This window comes from Coregonus clupeaformis, chromosome 19 (genome assembly GCF_020615455.1).
Source record: "Coregonus clupeaformis isolate EN_2021a chromosome 19, ASM2061545v1, whole genome shotgun sequence".
NCBI lineage: Eukaryota > Metazoa > Chordata > Actinopteri > Salmoniformes > Salmonidae > Coregonus > Coregonus clupeaformis.
In genome coordinates, this window is record NC_059210.1 from 46717163 (window position 1) to 46739899 (window position 22737).

General features: G+C 45.0%; 1 protein-coding gene across 1 annotated transcript; it reads left to right on the forward strand.

Moving 5' to 3' along the window:
* The first annotated feature begins 708 nt into the window (after positions 1-708).
* LOC121532172 (nuclear factor of activated T-cells 5-like) lies at positions 709-22694 on the forward strand. Its single transcript, XM_041837940.2, has 12 exons — positions 709-978; positions 7289-7420; positions 9357-10026; positions 14035-14218; positions 14340-14530; positions 14645-14817; positions 15052-15186; positions 15305-15357; positions 15448-15580; positions 15706-15887; positions 16100-18185; positions 18313-22694. The coding sequence occupies exons 1-12, from the start codon at positions 906-908 to the stop codon at positions 18780-18782; spliced, it is 4482 nt and encodes a 1493-aa protein (XP_041693874.1). The 5' UTR covers positions 709-905; the 3' UTR covers positions 18783-22694.
* Positions 22695-22737: the final 43 nt, after the last annotated feature.

The following is a 22737-nucleotide window of genomic DNA, read 5'->3' on the forward strand; positions in this document are numbered from 1 at the left end:
ATGGCTCCGCCATTTCTTGGTTGTTAAAACTCTAATAGTTCGCCTAATTTCAGTTTATGTGACAAAATAAGCTAATATAGTGCAGATGATCATTGTACTATCTAAACCGCTGTGAAATATATTTTCCATAACCAAAAATAATGTTGTTTCCGCTGTTTGAAGCTGGTGTACAAACCAAAAGTAAAAGATGCAAAAACTAAACTTAATAACGGAAAGCATAGAAATAGTATACATGAATATTGACCATGAAGATCGCCATTTCGCCATTCAATATAATGGGAGAGCCTGTTTTCTGGAAACAATGCCTGCAGTACCGCGGTCGGCCTTCAATTTGAAATTGTCAATGCGAGGGGGCAGTCGTTCAGCCCTGGCCGAGTCCCCAACACAGTGGAAAGAGAGCCTGTGACATTACTTCCGCTTTTGGACCTTAACAAGGCGACACTCCATCTAAACTACTCCTCCACATTTACTGGATTGGTTGAACAGTGCAGAGGAGAACCTCCCCGACAGTTTTTGTTTTCTCGTCAAGACCAGTATGTTGTAGGATATCACATTTTTTCCCCGATTAATTCCTTATAAGCACAATCAAAATCAACATTGATTAAAATATAATATCTTTTGAATGAGTTATTCACCTTGCACTGTTTTGAAGTGCGGGCTTTTATTTAGAAGGTTTCCTCATTACCATAAGAACGTGACGTCATCGTTAGTGCTGCTGCTAGCAGAGTAGTTCGCGCTAATTAACGGTTGTCTGGGTCCATTAAACTTTTGTTTCTTATCACTTTATTTCCCACAGATGCAATATTTCTTGTTTATACTGTAGTCATATTTTGTTGGTTTATTGCTCTCTAATGTTAGTTGGCTGACTGGCTTCGTTCTGATCCAGGCGAAGATGAGGCGCTGCGATGCCCTCTGATTTTATATCCCTCCTCAGCTCAGATCTCGACCTTAATTCCCCCAAATCCCTTTACTCTAAAGGTAAGACTTCTTTCTATCACTGTTATGCCTTATGGCATCGATGCCTTTGAATCGTTTTTTCATTGTTTTGGACTATGACTGTTAAACGGAAAGATAGGTAGCTAAGCTAGCTAGATAAATAACGTTAGCTGGTTGGCTAGCTAGATAACGTTAGCTAGCTACTGTTAGTTGGCTAGCTAGTAAAGTAGATAGAGAGCTGATGCGTGATAGCTAGTTAGCTAATGTGTGCGTGATGGACAAACTAGTATAGGGACAAACTAGCATCTAACGTTAGCTAGCAGCAGGAGGCGTGTTGTGTTATTGTTTTCCCTCGGGGCACTCGTTGTGGTTCGGTCCCATGACTGTGGGCGGCGTGATCTAAACGTTAGTTAAGGTTATGTTGAAGTTGTATAGTAACAAACCCCTCCTCGATGTCTTGCTGCATTTGTCACGATGGTTTTGCTAGTTGGCTACATTAGCCAACATGCTCCATTGCCTTGGCTGGCTAAACCAAATACTGAGAATTTGACTAGACCATTTGGCAAGCATTTAGGCGCGTAGCAGGTTAAAAACAGGTCATCTGGTGTGGATAATTTTAAGATGCGTGCTTACAACTGTGTGTGTGTGTTTCTGGTTTTACTATCCATTTGGGGACCAGAAGTCCTCACAAGGAGAGTAAAACAGGGGAAATTCGCTGGTCCCCACAAGGGAAAAGGCGACTTTAGGCTTAGGGGTTAGGGTTAGGGAAAATAGGATTTTGAATGGGAATCAATTGTTTTGTCCCCACAAGGATAGTAAAAAAAAACTAGCGCGTGACAAGCTCACATCTTTTACAATAAATGGCTAATTGGCAGGCCTTGTCAAAAGTGAAGTAGAAGTTTTAAGGTAGGTTCAGAAATCATACTCTATTCAGAATTATATGGGAAAGGGAAAGGGGGATACCTAGTCAGTTGTACAACTGATTGCATTCAACAGAAATGTGTCTTCCGCATTTAACCCAACCCCTCTGAATCAGAGATATGAAACATGATAGCTAGCTATATTATCGATATTATCTAGCTACCTCATTTTATTGGTTTAAATAACATATCAAATCAAATTTTATTGGCCACATACGCCGAATACAACAGGTGCAGACATTACAGTGAAATGCTTACTTACAGCCCTTAACCAACAGTGCATTTATTTTTAATAAAAAAGTAAAATAGAACAACAACAAAAAAGTGTTGAGAAAAAAAGAGCAGAAGTAAAATAAAATAACAGTAGGGAGGCTATATATACAGGGGAGTACTGGTGCAGAGTCAATGTACGGGGGCACCAGCTAGTTGAGGTAGTTGAAGTAATATGTACATGTGGGTAGAGTTAGTGACTATGCATAAATAATTAACAGAGTAGCAGCAGCTTAAAAAGATGGGGTGGGGGGGCAGTGCAAATAGTCCGGGTAGCCATGATTAGCTGTTCAGGAGTCTTATGGCTTGGGGGTAGAAGCTGTTGAGAAGTATTTTGGACCTAGACTTGGCACTCCGGTACCGCTTGCAGTGCAGTAGCAGAGAGAACAGTCTATGACTAGGGTGGCTGGAGTCTTTGACAATTTTGAGGGCCTTCCTCTGACACCGCCTGGTATAGAGGTCCTGGATGGCAGGAAGCTTGGCCCCAGTGATGTACTGGGCCGTACGCACTACCCTCTGTAGTGCCTTGCGGTCGGAGGCCAAGCAGTTGCCATACCAGGTGGTGATGCAACCAGTCAGGATGCTCTCGATGGTGCAGCTGTATAATTTTTTTGAGGATCTGAGGACCCATGCCAAATCTTTTCAGTCTCCTGAGGGGGAATAGGCTTTGTCGTGCCCTCTTCACGACTGTCTTGGTGTGTTTGGACCATGATAGTTCGTTGGTGATGTGGACACCAAGGAACTTGAAGCTCTCAACCTGTTCCACTACAGCCCCGTCGATGAGAGTGGGGGCGTGCTCAGTCCTCTTTTTTTCCCCCTGTAGTCCACAATCATCTCCTTTGTCTTGGTCACGTTGAGGGAGAGGTTGTTATCCTGGCACCACACGGCCAGGTCTCTGACCTCCTCCCTATAGGCTGTCTCATTGTTGTCGGTGATCAGGCCTACCACTGTTGTGTCGTCGGCAAACTTAATGATAGTGTTGGAGTCGTGCCTGGCCATGCAGTCATGGGTGAACAGGGAGTACAGGAGGGGACTGAGCACGCACCCCTGAGGGGCCCCCGTGTTGAGGATCAGTGTGGCAGATGTGTTGTTACTTAGCCTTACCATCTGGGGGCGGCCCGTCATGAAGTCCAGGATCCAGTTGCAGAGGGAGGTGTTTAGTCCCAGGATCCTTAGCTTAGTGATGAGCTTTGAGGGCACTATGGTGTTGAATGCTGAGCTGTAGTCAATGAATAGCATTCTCACGTAGGTGTTCCTCTTGTCCAGGTGGGAAAGGGCAGTGTGGAGTGCAATAGAGATTGCATCATCTGTGGATCTGTTGGGGCGGTATGCAAATTGGAGTGGGTCTAGGGTTTCTGGGATAATGGTGTTGATGTGAGCCATGACCAGCCTTTCAAAGCACTTCATGGCTACAGACGTCAGTGCTACGGGTCGGTAGTCATTTAGGCAGGTTATCTTAGTGTCCTTGGGCACGGGGACTATGGCGGTCTGCTTGAAACATGTTGGTATTACAGACTCAGTCAGGGACATGTTGAAAATGTCAGTGAAGACACTTGCCAGTTGGTCAGCACATGCTCGGAGTACACGTCCTGGTAATCCGTCTGGCCCTGCGGCCTTGTGAATGTTGACCTGCTTAAAAGTCTTACTCACATCCGCTACGGAGAGCGTGATCACATAGTCATCCGGAACAGCTGGTGCTTTCATGCATGCTTCAGTGTTGCTTGCTTCGAAGCGAGCATAGAAGTGGTTTAGCTCGTCTGGTAGGCTTGTGTCACTGGGAGGCTCGCGGCTGTGCTTCCCTTTGTAGTCTGTAATAGTTTTCAAGCCCTGCCACATCCAACGAGCGTCAGAGCCGGTGTAGTACGATTCAATCTTAGTCCTGTATTGACTCTTTGCCTGTTTGATGGTTCGTCGGAGGGCATAGCGGGATTTCTTATAAGCGTCCGGGTTAGAGTCCCGCTCCTTGAAAGCGGCAGCTCTACCCTTTAGCTCAGTGCGGATGTTTCCTGTAATCCATGGCTTCTGGTTGGGGTATGTACGTACGGTCACTGTGGGGACGACATCATCGATGCACTTATTGATGAAGCCAGTGACTGATGTGGTGTACTCCTCAATGCTATCTGAAGAATCCCGGAACATGTTCCAGTCTGTGCTAGCAAAACAGTCCTGTAGCTCATATAGTCCCCATGTTGAAACAATGTAACCCCTTTCGGTCTGAATAACAAAAGTGAAGGGCATTTTGTTCTTGGTATAATAATAAGGTAAGGTAATAAGATCAATGTGAAGATTGACCTACAAGTCAGTGTCTTAGAAATGTCTAATGTCCAAGCCTAGCTGTATCTTTTGTATCTCTGATTAGGCTACTTGGCCAGCTGATGTGGTGGGTGCTGACTGATGCAAAGCTGCTCCTGTGATAACACTGTGCTATGAACAGGCTTCATTTTCATCTGTCACTGCTCAGCCCACTCCTCCTCTAGTCCAGCTGTGTCCGGAGTGATCAAAGCCTGGGGGGTTCCAGTCAAAATACCTTCTACAGGTGGAAGATATGACTGCCATGCGCTGATAGCGGTGTCAACTCCTCTGCATAACTTTCAAAATATATAATTTAAAAACGGCATTATAGACACTCCGCTGTCTTGGTGCATAAGGTTTGCTAGTGGTTTTGGTCCTCTCTCTTATTCATTATTGACTAGTCATCTAGGCATAGATAGGGGCTTGCAGCGAAGCAATGCTACTGTTAGTTTTGAGTTCTGTTTTCTGATGTAGGCCTAACTCAACTCAATGTTTTTTCCCCACAGTCTACAGATGCTCTGTACATGGACTAGCCTACCTGCTGACACAATGGTTCAGACACATCTGTCCAGACCCTGTGTGTGGTACATTAATGAGCCATATTAGTGGCCCTGCCACGCTAACAGGAGCTAGCCATATGGTGCTGCTGTCTAATGTGATGAGGAGTGTGTAGCTTATTTATATGACAGTAATTGGCTAAGGATAATTCATAAATACTTCAAGTGGTTTACTGTAGGTAGATTGGTTACATCTTATATCAGGGCTCCCCAACTGGCGGCCCACCAGCCGACTTTGGCCCGGGGTGGTTTTATTTGACCCCCACAAAATATTATTATAATTATTCTTTATTTATTTTCATTGTTGGACATGACTGTAAAAACACCAGGAAATCAGCTCCGTGTGATTTTAATTTAGGAAATCTGTTCCCAAGTATTCCCACGCATAATAGACGTGATCGTATACAAATGTAAGCAAGGTTTGAAATGATTGTTTTTGTCATATTATATCTGTTTGGGCTTTTTGCGGTCAATTTGCAGTTTACTAATTATTTGTAATTATCCGCTCAAGAAGAAATCAGCCCGCGGCTGAATCTAGTTGAGAATCCCAGTCTTATATCATAATAAAAAAAAAAAAACATTTTAGTCATTTAGCAGACGCTCTTATCCAGAGCGACTTACATGAGCAATTAGGGTTAAGTGCCTTGCTCAAGGGCACATCGACAGAATTTTCACCTAGTCGGCTCGGGGATTAGAACCAGCGACCTTTCGGTTACTGGCACAACACTCTTACCCACTAAGCTACCTGCCGCCCACATCATGTGGATAGGCTAGATCTAGGCTATGCTATCCATGACCTAGGCAGCCTATTGTATTTCAATGTCTGGCCTTGTCTTTGCTGTGTGAGTGCAGACTGCAGAGTGGATAGGATCTTTGTCTTTTACTCTGTTAATTTCATAGAACCAGACGTGTGTCTATAAATATTGCATACAAGCTGTAAAGTCTGGCGTGCATGATTACGTGTGAGTTAAATAAGCATGTTAGAAGACGGGGCGTTGCTGGAGGCTGGTGGATTTTTGGTGTCCAGCTTGTGGGCTGGCAGGTGTAACAAAAATATATTTCTGTGTCATCAAAGCAAAGGGCTAGCTTCGAAAAAAACAAAGTCTGACAGTTGGCTTGGCACAGCTTCAAAGCTAGTGTAATGTGAGCAGTGTGTAGCCAGCCGACAGCATAAGTATGTGGTGAGGTAATCGGATTGTAATAGGGGAAGTATGCAGGACTTGGCTGACTTGTAGGCCTAGGCTAATAAAATACAATTGTTACAATCTAGGCATATTGCTGTGCTTCCCCCCGCCCCCACGTTGGCCTATCGCTCTATCAAAATCCGCACAAATCACATTTTCTATATGTTGATTTCTTTCACTTTATGCAAACATAGTGGGGCTTTTGCAAATGTCTAATTTCCATAGCAAATTAGCAGACCCCAGCTAGTATGGAGAACTAGAGGGAGAGAAATACTGTGTTATGGGGGAGCGAGTGAGTTTAGTGCTGAGGCGATGAGTTTTACATCAAGTAGGTATCAGTCGATACTTGTAAAAATGTCCATTCTTTCATGCGTAACTTGTACCTATATTTGTCCTGTGTAGTTGCATTATTTTCTTTAGGTTCTGCAATCTGTAGTTTTTGATAAAATGTAATTCTATGTGACCTCTGTCAAATTGTGCCGTGCAATGACGGGGCTGCTCCTTCTGCGTTAACAAACAACGGCTCCCTTGACGGAGATTGCATAAAAAAAGAATGCAACTACACAGGACAAACATATAGGTACAAGTTACGCATGTACCGATTCAATGTAGTCGGAAGTAGGCTACACTCCGCCAAAACCCATTGCCTCAGCACTCAACTCCAGTTGAGAATTCTTGGCTAAGGTAGGACTAGCCTTTTGATCTGGTCCTACAATTGGTGAATGAAGCAGAACATAAGTGCTGTGCTGTAGGTTTCCCCCCTACAGTGGTTGTAATGACTGTGTGCACAGTGCAGCTCTTTGTGTGGGCTGGCTGTGATGACTTTGTGTGGACTGTCTGTGTGTGTCTCTCTCTAGCAGCAGGGCTGACATCACAGAGCCAGAGATCTTGTGTCAGTTGGTCTCACGATGCTGCTGGGGTTGACTTATTACTGGCAGATCAGATGACTGCTTGCTAGGCTGCATATGCTGGATGGATACGCTGCATATCCACAGCAGATATCTGTCAGGGTGTCGATGAGCTGTGTTTCTTAGCAACCAGGCGACCTCTCACTCTTACATCAGTAGCGGTAGTTGGTGGGGGTATTTGGTGCACTATTAAACCCCTTGATTTCTCTCCTCCTCTCCAGAGTCTGTGTATGACCTCCTCCCTAAGGAGCTCCAGCTGCAGCCGTCCTCCTCCTCCAAGACAGACACACCCACCATGAGCCAGAAGAGTGGGGGAGAGGCCAGACCACCCCCTTCTGCATCCCTGGCCTCAGGTAAGCCCCTCACTCTCAACCCACCAGCCTGACCTAGGATCAGATTACTCTCCTCATAACCTCACCTAGATCGTTAGTGGGCAGAACATTAGGCTGACCTTAGATCAGTGTCTAGGGAACAACTCTCCACCCTTCCTGCTGAGTGCCTGTGGGGCAGTGGGTGCTAGTGGTGCTGTATTCTGGGAAATTAAGTCTTCACCTCTGTAGGGCAAATGTAGGCCATGGTTACTGTAGACGGGACAGGTGTGAGAGAGTGGGAATAAATATAGTTTTATGTTAAAATGAATAGTGAATGAGCATGGCCTTGGTCTATATATTCCTAAAGTCATATTAGGCTACAAACTACTGTTGCCTGTAATCTCTCTAGTCTATAATCAAAATATAATTAAAAACTGTTTTGTTTTAGTTCGTTTGATTGTTTTATGTTTTCATCTCTCTTACATAGAGAGAAGTAAATTAATTAAACCCATCACTAGAGACTGTATTTACCGTCAGTTTCTATTGCTAGTTTTTATTCTCAGATGGTGGGAAGAGGTGAAAACAGCTGGTTATAATTAGCAAAGCAATTATCATGTCCTTTTAGCACTTCTGAATTAGCACGCCTGTCTGGATCTGAACTGCCTGTCTGCTATAGCCTTTCTGTGATGAAGATAAGATGACACACACGAACACACTAAGTCATGTAGACTAGCATAAAGAAAATATCTCATATCTCAAGAGATCTTGTATTAGGCCTAGATCAGAAAAAAACTATATGTGGTAGTGTCACATCAGTGGTTGGGGTTTTAAAACAGAACGTGAAATGATTTTGAAAACATCAGAGTAGTCATACACAAGACTAGTAGACCACTTCCCTTTAGCACAGGAAGCTGACTGAACTTGGTAGTCTAGTGGCTGCTGTCATTGTGCACAGTAAACCAGAAGTATGTATAAGTTGACCTTAACCACTGATACAGGCTCAGATATATTCTTAACCCCCTTATTGGTTAGTTAGGATTGGGGTGTAGGGTAGCCTGTCCCAGATCTATGTGTTTTAGTCAACTCCTCTGACTCGTTGTCATGCCATACATGTGCCAGGCTAGGGTAATCTGATCCTAGATCTGTGGTTAGGGGCAGCTTCTACCTCAAGCTCAGTTTTCCGAGTCTAGCTGGAATCACACTAAAACATCTGCCACAGCTGTACTCAAACACTAAAAATCTACTAAGAGACAACTTAAGTTATCCTCACAACAGTATTTCATTGATTCAATTTGCTGATTGCCAGGAAGTTGAGTCATGACTGATCAGCTCTTGTTGCTCATTGGCTGTCTCATTTGTATTGCAGGAAATTTCCTCCCTCTGAGGCATGGGGTGGCTGCATATAAAATGGCCTGCAGGTCACTGCTCCATAGGTCAGAGCCTTGTTTATTCTGTTGCCATGGCTACGCTCAGTCCTAATCAAATCCTCCAATTGGCATGTTCAGACCATTGTATAGGCCTAATACTGTATGCACAAACTGCTCTAGCCCCCCTCTACATTTAATTTGGCACCGCATCTTTAGTTTGCAAATTTGTCTGTTAAGAGGAAAGTCTGACTGACCAGATCTTGCTGTTTTTGTTTCTGGCAATGTGTATGTAACGATTTTAGAAGCTTGCTTTAGTTTTTTGTAAACAAAGCATGTCCATTTTGTCACGTTGATTTTTAAAGAGCAAGTTTTAGTAGGAATTAAACATTCCAATGGGGGAAACATGGGGCCTATTTGTACCATTCTCAACTTTAACTTCAGAAAAGTTGACCGCCACCAGAGAGCTCTGGCATGCACAGTGAGGGCATGTAGCCACACAAAAAACATCCTCAAATGAATTTAGATCATGCACAAATTCAGCTGCTTGAATGGGACTGCTAGCCTGCTCTGTATTGACATCTGTACTAATAATGTGATCTTCTACACTCCAGATGCCACCTCCTCCACCTCCAGCCCTTCTCCATCCTCCTCTCAAGACATGGGAGACCCCTGCACCACCAGCCCCAGACCCAGCACAGCCCCCTCTACCTCATCTATGAAACAGCCCCAGTCCCCCCTCCTCCTCCACCATCCCAGCAGTTCCTCCGGAGAGGGTTCAGGAGCCCCAGGGGGATCACAGATGCAGGGTGTGGAGGGAGCTCTGTCTGCCCTTGGAGGTGGAAGCTGCAGTGGGACCAGCTCTGGAACAGGAGACCCAGGAGCAGCAGGGGGGGTGGGAGCCCAGCAGCAGCCCCAGAACACCCCCTCTAAGAGGAGGCCAGTGCTGAGCATCTCCCCCCCTCCGGAGGACCTATTTGATGACAGCAATATGTCCTGCCAGGAGGATCCAGCCCCGGCCGGGCCAGCAGGGCCAGACTCAGAATACAGCAGCAGCATCTGGGCCGACGACTCAGCCTCCAACTTCAGCCTGCTCAGCTCCAGCTCCTACAATGACAACACAGAGGTCCCCCGCAAATCCCGTAAACGCACCCCCCGCCAGCGGCCCGGGCCCAAGCCTTCACCCCCAGAGGACAGCATGGACATGTTTGATGCAGACAGTGCCAAGGCCCCACACTTTGTCCTGTCTCAGCTGGGCCCAGACAAGGCCAGTCCCAAGCCCAAGTAGGTTGAATAGAATGCTAGTCCCAATAGAATGGCAAAAGTCTTACCAGACTTGATACATATCAATCAAACAGGGTTTATTAAACATAGACACAAACAAATACAAGAACATGTTTCAGTTTAATACAATATGCAAGAAAACAAGAAAGATAGATAGATACATACAATACCAGTAAAAAGTTTGGACACCTACTCATTCAAGGGTTTTTCTTTATTTTTACTATTTTCTACATTGTAGAATAATAGTGAAGACATCAAAACTATGAAAAAACACATATGGAATCAGGTAGTAACCAAAAAAGTGTTAAACAAATCAAAATATATTTTATATTTCAGATTCTTCAAATAGCCACGCTTTGCCTTGATGAAAAATGTATGCACACATGACTGTAAGTCGCTTTGGATAAAAGCGTCTGCTAAATGGCATTATTATTATGACAGCTTTGCACACTCTTGGCATTCTCTCAACCAGCTTCATTAGGTAGTCACCTGGAATGCATTTCAATTAACATGTGTGCCTTCTTAAAAGGTAATTTGTGGAATTTATTTTCTTAATGCGTTTGAGCCAATCAGTTGTGTTGTGACAAGGTAGGAGGGGTATACAGAAGATAGCCCCATTTGGTAAAAGACCAAATCCATATTATGGCAAGAACCAGCTCATATAGGCAAAGAGAAACGACAGTCCATCATTACTTTAAGACATGAAGGTCAGTCAATACAGAAAATGGCAAGAACTTTGAAAGTTTCTTCAAGTGCAGTCGCAAAAACCATCAAGCGCTATGATGAAACTGGCTCTCATGAGGACCGCCACAGGAATGGAAGACCCAGAGTTACCTCTGCTGCAGAGGATAAGTTCAGTAGAGTTACCAGCCTCTGAAATTTCAGCCCAAATAAATGCTTCAGAGTTCAAGTAACAGACACATCTCAACATCAACTGTTCAGAGGGGACTGTGTGAATCAGGCCTTCATGGTCGAATTGCTGCAAAGAAACCACTACTAAAGGACACCAATAAGAAGAAGAGACCTGCTTGGACCAAGAAACACAAGCAATGGATATTAGACCGGTGGAAATGTGTCCTTTGGTCTGGAGTCCAAATTGGACATTTTTTTATTCAAACTGCTGTGTCTTTGTGAGACGTGGTGTGGGTGAACGGATGATCTCCGCTTGTGTAGTTCCCACCGTAAAGCATGGAGGAGGAAGTGTTATGGTGTGGGGGTGCTTTGGTGGTGACACTGTCTGATTTATTACGAATTCTTGGCACACTTAACCAGCATAGCTACCACAGCATTCTGCAGCGATACACCATCTCATCTGGTTTGGGCTTAGCGGGGATACATTTTTTTTCAACAGGACAATGACCCAACACACCTCCAGGCTGTGTAAGGGCTATTTTACCAAGAAGGAGAGTAATGGACTGCTGCATCAGATGACCTGGCCTCCACAAAACCCCGACCTCAACCCAATTGAGATTGTTTGGGATGAGTCGGACGGCAGAGTGACGGAAAAGCAGGTCAAGTGCTCAGCATATGTGGGAACTCCTTCAAGACTGTTGGAAAAGCATTCCAGGTGAAGCTGGTTGAGAGAATGCCATGAGTGTGCAAAGCTGTCAAGGCAAAGGGTGGCTATTTGAAGAATCTCAAATAAAATATATTTTGATTTGTTTAACACTTTTTGCGTTACTACTTGATTCCATATGTGTTATTTCATAGTTTAGATGTCTTCACTATTATTCTACAATGTAAAAATAAAGAAAAACCCTTGAATGAGTAGGTGTCCAAACTTTTGACCGGTAGTGTGTATACAAAACAAATATGGGAGATTGGAAATGATGCAGACAATTACATTGATGGAAGCTACAATCTATCTGCAATATTGAAGCTGATCTGCACCCAAAAAAAATGTCATCAATAAATAAGATATAGATTCATCAATAATGGCTGTTGAAGCCGAAAAGGCCTAATAATTGACAACCAATATATAAAGATAACTTTATTCCATTACTCAACAATATGAAAGATCAAATTAAATTGAAAAATCTTCTCATAAATCTTACAGGTAGAATAAACCTCTTTTAGAATGGCATGTCTGCCGAAGTTTTTGAATTAATTTTCGATAATACCAATTATCCCACTGAAGACATTCTTTAAAAAAGTATACTCAGTCATAAGACTTTATATGGGCAAATAAAATTCATAGAATAAAAGGGAAAGTTTTACATCTTCCTAAGTCTGAGGGTGGTTTTAACCTTCCAGACTTGGAAATGTATTAACTCGCTACCCAAGGCTTTTACTTGCGACATATAGTTAAAAGAGGAACAATGGGTACATATTGAAGATGTGCATGCTCATCCCCAGAATATTTTTACGTATCTATTTTCAAAGGATAAAGTTAAGAACATTAACAACTTCATAGTTAAGAACAATATAACAATATGGAAGAAAATGTAACTTATTCTACAAGAACCGATATCACTCGCTAAAAACACAACTTTATGGAACAATCCTTGGATAGCTTTTCAGAATTCACCGATTTTAAATTGGTCCACATGGAAAACAAAACGCATAAAAACCGTAAATGACTTGGCCATTTATTTCCATGACAGAATGTAAAGTAATTTTGGACTGAACAAAAATATAAACGCAACATGTAAAGTGTTGGTCCCATGTTTCATAAGGTGAAATAAAATATCCCAGAAATGTTCCATACTCATACTCGTTTTTTTTATATACCTGTTAGTGAGCATTTCTCCTTTGCCAAGATAATCCAACCACCAGACAGGGGTGGCATATCAAGAAGCTGATTAAACAGCATGATCATTACACAGGTGTACCTTGTGCTGGGGACAATAAAAGGCCACTAAAATGTGCAGTTTTGTAACACAACACAATGCCACAGATGTTTTGAGGGAGTGTGCAATTGGTATGTTGACTGCAGGAATGTCCACCAGAGTTGTTGCCAGAGAATTGAACGTTCATTTCTTTACCATAAGCTGCCTCCAATATCATTTTAGAGAGTTTGGCAGTACCTCCAACCAGCCTCACAACCGCAGACCACGTGTAACCACGCCAGCCCAGGACCTCCACATCCGGCTTCTTCACCTGCGGGATCGTCTGAGACCAGCCACCCCGGAGGAGAGCTGATGAAACTGTGGGTTTGCACAAACTGTCAGAAACCATCTCCGAGAAGCTCATCTGCGTGCTCGTCGTCCTCACCAGGGTCTTGACCTGACTGCAGTTCGGCGTCATAGCCGACTTCAGCGGGCAAATGCTCACCTTCGGTGGCCACTGGCATGCTGGAAAAGTGTGCTCTTCACAGATAAATCCTGGTTTAAACTGTACCGGGCAGATGGCAGACAGTGTATGGCGTCATGTGGGTGAGTGGTTTGCTGATGTCAACGTTGTGAACAGAGTGCCCCATGGTGGGGTTATGGTATGGGCAGGCATAAGCTACGGACAACGAACGCAATTGCATTTTATCAATGGCAATTTGAATGCACAGAGATACTTTGACGAGATCCTGAGGCCCATTGTCGTGCCATTCATCCACCACCATCACGTCATGTTTCAGCATGATAATGCATGGCTCCATGTCGCATGGATCTGTACACAATAACTGAAAGCTGAAAATGTCCCAGTTCTTTCATGGCCTGCATACTCACCAGACATGTCACCCGTTGAGCATGTTTGGGATGCTCTGGATCGACATGTACGACAGCGTGTTCCAGTTCCCGCCGATATCCAGCAACTTCGCACAGCCATTGAAGAGTGGGACAACATTCCACAGGCCACAATCAACAGCCTGATCAACTCTATGCGAAGGAGATGTGTCGCGCTGCATGAGGCCAATGGTGGTCACACCAGATACCGACTGGTTTTCTGATCCATGCCCCTACTTTATTTTTATTTTTTTAAGGTATCTGTGACCAACAGATGTATATCTATATTCCCAGTCGTGTGACAGCCATTGATTAGGGTCTAATTAATTTATTTGTGTCGTGTGTTCTCCAGTTCTCTGGAGGCTGGGTGCCTGCTGAAGGGATGTATTCTGTCAGGTCAGTACCCCCAGAAGAGTGAGGGCAAGGAGCTGAAGATCCTGTTGCAGCCAGAGACCCAGCACCGGGCACGCTACCTGACCGAGGGCAGCCGCGGCTCTGTCAAAGACCGCACCCAACAGGGCTTCCCCACGGTCAAGGTGAGACACTTTATTTTTACAACCATTAAATAAGATAGATTAGTCATTAGGTTGATTTGTGTGTGTTAAGCTATGTTGCACTCTCAGCTCTACTCACCATCTTCTCTCCTTCTCTCTCCAGTTGGAGGGTGTCAGTGAGCCGGTGGTGCTGCAGGTGTTTGTGGCCAGTGACACAGGCAGAGTGAAGCCTCATGGGTTCTACCAGGCCTGCAGGGTGACGGGCCGCAACACCAAAGCCTGCAAGGAAGTGGACATCGAGGGAACCACTGTCATAGAGATCCCTCTGGAGCCCAGCAACGCCATGTCACTAGCGTAAGGGACTCATTCATTTAGTTAATGAAAATTGAAGCATTGTTGAAATATCAGTGTGTTACTGTGTGTTTGTGTTTCATCATCTGAACATTTTGTAATGTTGAATCTTGACAGGGTTGACTGTGTGGGGATCCTGAAGCTGCGTAACGCGGACGTGGAGGCTCGTATTGGGGTTGCCGGGTCCAAGAAGAAGAGCACCCGGGCCAGGCTGGCCTTTAGGGTCAACATCCCCCAGCCTGATGGGTCTGTCCTCACCCTGCAGACCACCTCCTCACCCATCCTCTGCAGTGCGTCAACTACCACCCTATTCATACAAACACAAATAACTATTGGGTATCGAGAGTAAAAAGTAAATTTGGATGTATATGTGCTTGTTTGATGTTCATTCAATTCAGTGTGTTGGTGTCGGGCTGGAACAAAAGCTGGCACACCACGTAGCTCCTTAACTGACTTGCCTAGTTAAATAAAGGTAAAATAAAATACAAATACAAATACTCTGCTGTGTTTGTGTCCTTCCCCAGCCCAGCCAGCGGGGGTGCCAGAGATCCTGAAGAAGAGTCTCCACAGCTGTTCAGTGAGAGGAGGAGAGGAGCTCTTCATCATAGGGAAGAACTTTCTCAAAGGAACCAAGGTCATCTTCCAGGAGAACACAGCAGGTACCAGCACTAACATGCCTGTCTTCTTCCTCTCTTTGTGATGTCTGTGATATCTCCTCATTGAGTGGCTTTTGTAAATAAAAAAGATTGATAAAACATTGATTCCTTTTCTTTCCAGATGATAACTCGTGGCAGGCCGAGGCAGAGATTGACATGGAGCTGTTCCATCAGGTAGCCCATTGATATCAATGTATGAGTAATGCATACGGATCATGAGCTGACTTTGTCCTAATCCTAATGATGTTGCTGTGTTTCCTCTAGAACCATGTGATAGTGAAGGTTCCTCCCTACCACAACCTGTCTGTCTCCTCTCCTGTCTCTGTGGGCGTCTACATCATGACCAACGCCGGGAGGTCACATGACGTACAGCCCTTCACATATACCCCAGACTCAGGTGTGTGCACTGCTAAGAAAGGAGTGATGAACGACATAGAAGGGTTCACTAAGGCTCCATCTATGGTATACAATGCGTGTGTTTCTCTCTTGTTCAACCTGCGTTTCTGTTTTGTCCCACACCAGAGCACTCCCTGGACATGTCTGTGAAGACAGAGGGGTCTTCTCTGGCTAAGGCCTGCACCTTCCAGGACCAGATCAAGTCTCTGGCCTCTGACCCTGCCCAGTCTGCTGGTGAACTGGTCAAACGACAGGAGGTCACCCCTATGGAGGTCTCCAGTAATACCCCATCCACAGCACTCTTCAAGGTAGGAGCAATATACCAATCATATTTTACCGATCATATTTAACCAAGGATCCTTGTATGTACATTTATGATCAGATGGTTTTGCTGGGACATCACTCTTTAGTTGTATCAATAAAATAAGACATCTGGATCCAGAGTCATTGGCCAAATTGTAGGGAAGTGTGTAGATTCTACAAAATATTTAATTCCACTCTTTTTGTCTCCTTCCTTTAGCCGTCGTCTGACGCCCTCGTCTCGGTCCAGCAAACCCTGGCGCTGAGCTCCAGCACCCCGCCTAGTGCTGAGTCCTTCCCCAGCCCCATGCCTCTCCAGCATGGGGACGTGGACTTCCCCCAGTCCCCGGTCTTCCCCTCCCTGGAGCCCCTCTGCACCATCCAGAAGCAGGACATCGCCCCCACCACCTCCTTCCCTGTCTCCAGCGACAACACCACCCTCCCCCCCGTCCCCCCAGAGTTACCCCAGCAGTTCCTCCGGGACCCCCAGGAGAGCCTGCCTCAAGATGCCTCCAACCCCAGCAGCGAGGTGGTGTTAGTGGGCATGTCCCAGATGGCGCCCCACTCCCAGCCTCAGCTCCCCCTGTTCCCCCAGGACGGGGTGGCCCAGCTGGAGAGGGCAGTAAGGGAGCTCCAGGCGGGGGGCAGCGACCTGGTACAACAGGTCATGGAGGCAGCAGTGGCTCAGCAGCAGCTCAACTCAGTGTTGTACAGCCCCACGGCCTCCACTGACTCACTGCAGCAACACGTACAGGACACCATGAACAGCCTGAGACTGGGGGGAGCTGAGGGCTCTCTGGCCACACAACAACACATACAGATACAACAACAGCAGCAGCAGATACAACAGCAGTTGCAACAACAGCAGATCCTTGGCAACATGCAGCAACAGCAGTTACAGCAACAGCAAGTCCTTGGCAACATACAGCTACAACAAGAATTATTACTACAGCCACAGGATCAACAACAACTGCAGCAACAGCAGCAACAGATACTGGGTAACCTACAACATCAACAGTTTCAACAGCAGCAGCAGGTACTTGGCAACATACAGCTACAGGATCATCAACAACTTCAGCAGCAACAACAACAAAACCAAGCACTAGGCAACCTACAACAGCACCAGCTACAGCAACATCAACAACAGTTACAACAGCAGCTCCAGGCTGAGTTCCTCCAGCCCCAGATCCACTCTTCATCTCAGCCCCAGCAGCAGCCTGTGTCTCTCCTCCAGCAGGCTGGGGAGCTGCTCACCATCCAGACCTCCAGCTTCCCCCAGCAGCCCCCCTCCCACTCCTCTCCCCCCCAGCAGCTCTTCCAGTCCCCAAGGCCTCTGTCGGAGACCCCCAGCCCCCAGCACCAGGTCCAAGCCGCCCTGCTGCAGAACACTCTGACTGTGCTGACCAGTGGTAGCCTTAGTCAGGAGCAGCAGGCCACAGGGTCCACACTGTTCCTTTCTCCCAACACTCTCTCTAACCAGGGTAGTCAACAGCAGCTAGCATTCCTTTCCTCCATGGAGACTTCTGCCTGTGAGCCCCAGACTGTGTCAGTGTTCCAGCCTCAGACCCAGCAGCAGCAGCAGAGCACCCCCATGGACCAGCAGCAGTCCCCCCAGCAGACACAACTACAGCAAACCCAGCAGCTTCCCATGGCTCAGCAGAGCTCCTTGTTCCAGACTAGCACTCTGCCCCCCAGCCAGCACCCTCAGCCCCAGCCCACCGGCCTCCTTCTCTGCACCGCCTCCCTCAAACCCCAGGCTCTGCCCCCAGCCCTCCTCTTTAGTACCCAGGCCCAGGGCCCCTCCATGGGCAGCAACAGCACCCCTCGCCCCCAGGACGCCACTACGTCCCTCTTGTTCTCTCAGCCCACCATGGTGGGGGTCAGGGTAGGTGTGGCCCAGACGGACCCAGCGGAGCCCATGTTCTTCCAGGACCAGAGCTCCTCTGTAGGGGGGACCCCTGCCTCCAGCAATCCCCCTCCGCAGGGTCTGTTCCAGGGGCAGCAGCCCATGCAGGTGGGCTCCAGCTCAGTCAGTGGCCCTCCCAGCCAGCAGGTGGAGCTGTTCCTGCCACAGGGTTCTCTGTCTGGTCTGCAGGGTAGCATGGCCACACAGGAACTAGGAAACCAGGCTGCAGCAGGGGCAACTATCTTTGTAATGCAGAGTGGGCTGGGGGTGGTGGGGCTGCAGAGTACCACATCCTCCCCTGGTAAGAGACCCCCAGAGCAGCTGTTCCAGACGGGAGTGAGCGGGAACGTTGGCCAGCCAGGAGGACAACCCAACCTGTTTGTGTTCGGCCTCCAGAACGGTGAGACTGCTTTACCTGACAGGATCAGTACTCCGCATGGACAATAGTAGAGGAATAATGATTTACTTGATATAATACTGCATTGATACATTTTAAGAGTCTTTGTGTGACATCCTTTTCTCCTCAGATTCCTCCCAGCTGATGACGTCCTCTGGTCCTACAATGTCTGCCCAGAGCCAGTCCCAGAACCCCAACCCTTTGCAGGCCAGCCACATCCAGCCTCTTCTGGACCCAAACATGGCCCAGACCGCCACACCCATGCATACTAATCTTCAGACACCCATGCAAACTGGTTTACAAAACGCCATGAGTAGCTTAGAAAATGCCTTGCAGGCCAACCTACAGACCCCAATGCAGACGAACATACAGACTGCAATGCAGACCAATATACAGACTGCCATAGAAACAACCCCTATGCAGACCAACCTCCAGACCCCCATGCAAACCAACCTCCAGACCCCCATGCAGACCAACTTCCAGACCCCCATGCAGACCAGTTTACAGACCCCCATGCAGTCCAACATGCAGACGTCCATGAGCACCTCCCAGAACATGGAGAAGATAGAGGACCTGCTGGAGAGCCTACAGGAGCAGTGATCTTTCCTGGGACCACAGATACACTGATGGAGGTTCTAGTGACTTTTGCCCACTCTGGGGCAGGCTGTGTGTTCTGCTTACAATACAACCCCTCTAAGCAACACCAATATGGAGAAAGGGGGTAGAGTGGTGTCTGAGCATGCTATGAACACCCTAAGAACATGAAGACGTTTTAAAGATGTTATCAGATGTACTCGTGTACCCCAGCTCATATTTTTGATGAATGTCAGTACATGCATTCATAGACAGACGGACGGCTGGACAGACGCCGTTATGATGAATTGGTTGAGTGAGTACTCCTCTTGCTGGGTCAGTGGAGAGTAACTCATGTATCCATCAGTCTCACATATGCAGTGGTTATTCTATTTCATACTGTGCTGTGTTATTAATGGCCTAACAGGGGTGGGAGGAAGGAGAAAGTGCAGGAGAGGGATACAGAAAGTTAAAGCAAGAGAGAAAGACGGATGGCGGATAGATTGGGATTTAAACGCGAGCGTGAAAGAGAAGGGCAGCCAGATGAAGGCATCTTAACGTGTTCTTGTTTGTGAGTGCACAACTTCAGTCAGATCATACAGCAGTCGGTGTATCTGTCCAACATATCTCATCATATCTCTTCCTTTGGCACTTCCCATTGTCTGCATTTAGTTGCGTATTATTACACAATAGTACACACCGGCTTTCTCCATTGTAATGCTTATAAAGAATTTGCGTATGTTCAACTTGTGTTTGGTGGGGGATTTTAGAATTGGATTTGGAAGCATTTCCAGTATATTGTGAATAGAAGGATGCTTTCTACTGGGGAAAGTGAAGCGTTGTGTGGTTTTATAAACATTAAGCACTTTAAACTGTCTTGTGTGACCAGCCAATCCTTATATCCATCCAGAGGCTCTGGGGTTAGAGCAAACGTGTACTTGTTGACTTACATTTAAAAAATAATTTGTAATGTTTTTTTGGCAAGGTATATACATTAACACATTGTCCATGCATTTATACATTTTCACTATATTTTTGGAGTAATAATTGAGATTTTTCTAAAGATGTTGTGTCTGTTAAGTGTTGAATTCATCGGATGCCTATTTATACTGAGTGAACCAGTCAGTCAATTCAGTCGGATTTCCCATAGTGAGTATACAGTCTTCGTTTTGATGTCTCTTGAGTGTAACTAGCTCCTGTTCGTAGGCTTGTATATCTCTGCCTACACCCCACAAAACATTTGTATTTTAAGTCGATACATTGTGTGTACACATACATGAGTGGTGTGTGTCATTTTTATGAAGGATTTACAGCATATTGCTATCTGTAGCCTACGATTCTGTGTACTGTAACAATCTGCGTAAGTTAACAGACTGTGTTTTACCTTGTGTGGTGTGGTTGTAGTTTTTGGTTGGTGTCTGGTTCATGTACTGACAGATGTTGAACTACTACTGTCAGTGTTCAGGGCAGAGCTGTGTGAAATAGACACGCAGTACCTCTCCCATGCAACATCACTAAGGACTCACTGCAACACAAAGGCTCTGTTCCAATAGCCGCACTAGCATACCACTTCCTATGAACCAATGTATTGGGCATGTACGATAGTCTATTGGTATGCTATGCTAGTATGGGCATTGGAACGTGCTTAAAATCTCTTCCTTTGGTTGTGTTTAGACAGGCAGTTCAAATCTGATATTTTTTCCACTAATTGGTCTTTTGACATCAGATATTTTTCAGAGCTGATCTGATTGGTCAAAAGACCAATTAGTGAAAAATCTAAATTGGGCTGCCTGTAAACACAGCCATAGAGCGAGCCATTCTCATGTTATCTATGGTGCTATGTGCAGATGTGATGGACACTTCTAATGCGATGTTTATACTCATATTAACCTTGTGGTTCAGTCTTAATTGTGTTTCTATAGTGTGATGGCTGTGAGCAGGCAGCGTGAGGAGTATCTCTTGTCATATGTTCCGTTCAAAACATCCTAAATGTTTTACTCATTTGTACATTTTTTACTCATTTTAAATCATGCAGCTTTCATGGATATTAACATTGTTTTTGTACAAATATTTTGTAAATTACATTAAGGTACTCTCCCAACAGTTTTCCTCTTCTGTCATTTCCATCCAAATGAATATGCATTTTAAACCATGTTGCTCTACTCTGCTTTAGATGAAAGGTGATACTACTGTTATTCCATATCTAATAAACAGTAGTCTGTTTGACATATTGACATAAACAGATGGAATGAGAACTTTTCAGTTGTTGCACAGATCCCTATATGCTCATGTAAGCATTTTTCATATTTTATCATTCTGTCTTGAGAAAGTAGGACTACTCCATTTTAAAATGTCATTTAGAAAGTTTATTACCCATGAGTCAGATTACATGTTTTTTTTAATAACGAATGTTTGGTTTACATGTATGCAGTACAGTATATAATTGTTAAAACATTGGACGGAACTCCAGTGTACAGTTAGGTGTGTGTGTGTGTGTGTATACTACCAGATCTCTTTATGTAGAACACGGGCCAACAGTCTACTAGACTCATTCTAGGCTAACCATAAATGGAATACATGAAATGGACACCGTTCCAGCATAGAATTAGTTATATTTATTCCCACAGAAAATGGATACTATTTTGAAAACCACATTTGGTTTCACCTATCCAAAATGTCAGTTTGGCCTAAACACAATAGATGATCACATCTCTGAATACTGATGTCCAAGCCTCTTCTATTTCTATGGGGGACTTTCAAGAGCACATGATATTGTGGAATAGTAATGCCATACAAATAGAGAAAGCCAACCTCCAAGTTTCTCCTCTCTGTGTGATGAAGTAGCTTGACCTCAGAGTGGAGAATATCTGTTGGTACCTTATCTGCCACTGGACCAATTATACTGTTTTTAGAGAAAATATTTGAGGCATATTGACCCTTTAGTACATTGGACTTGTGGAAATACATTATTTTGTGGTTCTAATGTCTGGTTATGTTCCAAGCACTCATTTCGATGTATCTATTGCTTAACTGTTTGAATTCATCACATTCATCTGAAAATACTAGCTGAAATGTTTCACTTTGAGTTGGAAAAATAGCACACACATGGTCTCCATCCACAAATCAGTTGTCATTATCTCATGTGAATATGAATATCCATGTTGTAATGTGAGACAGGGGTTATCAGTTGTGAAGTTCAGTGTGCCTTGACAAACCATCAGTGTAGTACGTTTACCAGATTCCCTTTGTGTCATGAGTCAAGACTGTACATCTCCCTTGTCTAATGTTCTGTCTCTAGATGAACTCTTGACTAATCATTCTTCAGTCTAGACAGTGTCAGTGATCTGCTTTTAGTTCCATGACCACCTAAACCAATGCAGTGTGATTTAATGTTTTAATGTCATCCACCCCTGGTTGCAGTTATGTTGCAATACAAAAAATGTGATCACTTTCACTGTTGAACTGCTGTGCAGCTTAACCCCTAAACTGTATACATGTTTATGTTTGTCCTTATTTCAGGCCTGTTGAGATTCATCGTTTTGAGGTAAAAAAGGGAAACTGTAGGTGGAGATTGTTTTGATCAGATGTTGCAGAAAGCTCTTGTTGGTGTGTGCTTGTCAACATTACTGTTGCTGTGAAGAGCTTGACATGAGATCAAAAGGAGAAGTGATAAGAGACTTCTATTGCCAACAGAGTGAGCTGTGTTTTGGGTTGTCAGTCAGTTTGCTGACGAGTTTCACCTCTGTTTTTCACCTATCAACTGTTCTTTGTTGAGCTTTCGTATCTAAGGCACTGCGTCAGAGAAGTCACCCTCCTTGTTTTGTCATACATATGAAATAATGTATTTTTGTTTCTGGACATTTGTTTATTCTTGTGATTATATTTCTGTAATTCTGCTGCTACATAATGAGTAAATAAAGATTAAGGTCTTTGCTTCAACTGTGTTTTCTTCTGGGTCAATGGTGACTAGATATAATAATTG

What these genes read in the sequence shown, in the direction of transcription:
- LOC121532172 (XM_041837940.2), top strand. Translation starts at nt 906, where the DNA reads ATGCCCTCTGATTTTATATCCCTCCTCAGCTCAGATCTCGACCTTAAT. An exon ending in CAAATCCCTTTACTCTAAAG is followed by an intron (nt 979 to 7,288) that starts GTAAGACTTCTT and finishes CCTCCTCTCCAG; the next exon opens with AGTCTGTGTATGACCTCCTC. An exon ending in ACATGGAGCTGTTCCATCAG is followed by an intron (nt 15,358 to 15,447) that starts GTAGCCCATTGA and finishes TGTTTCCTCTAG; the next exon opens with AACCATGTGATAGTGAAGGT.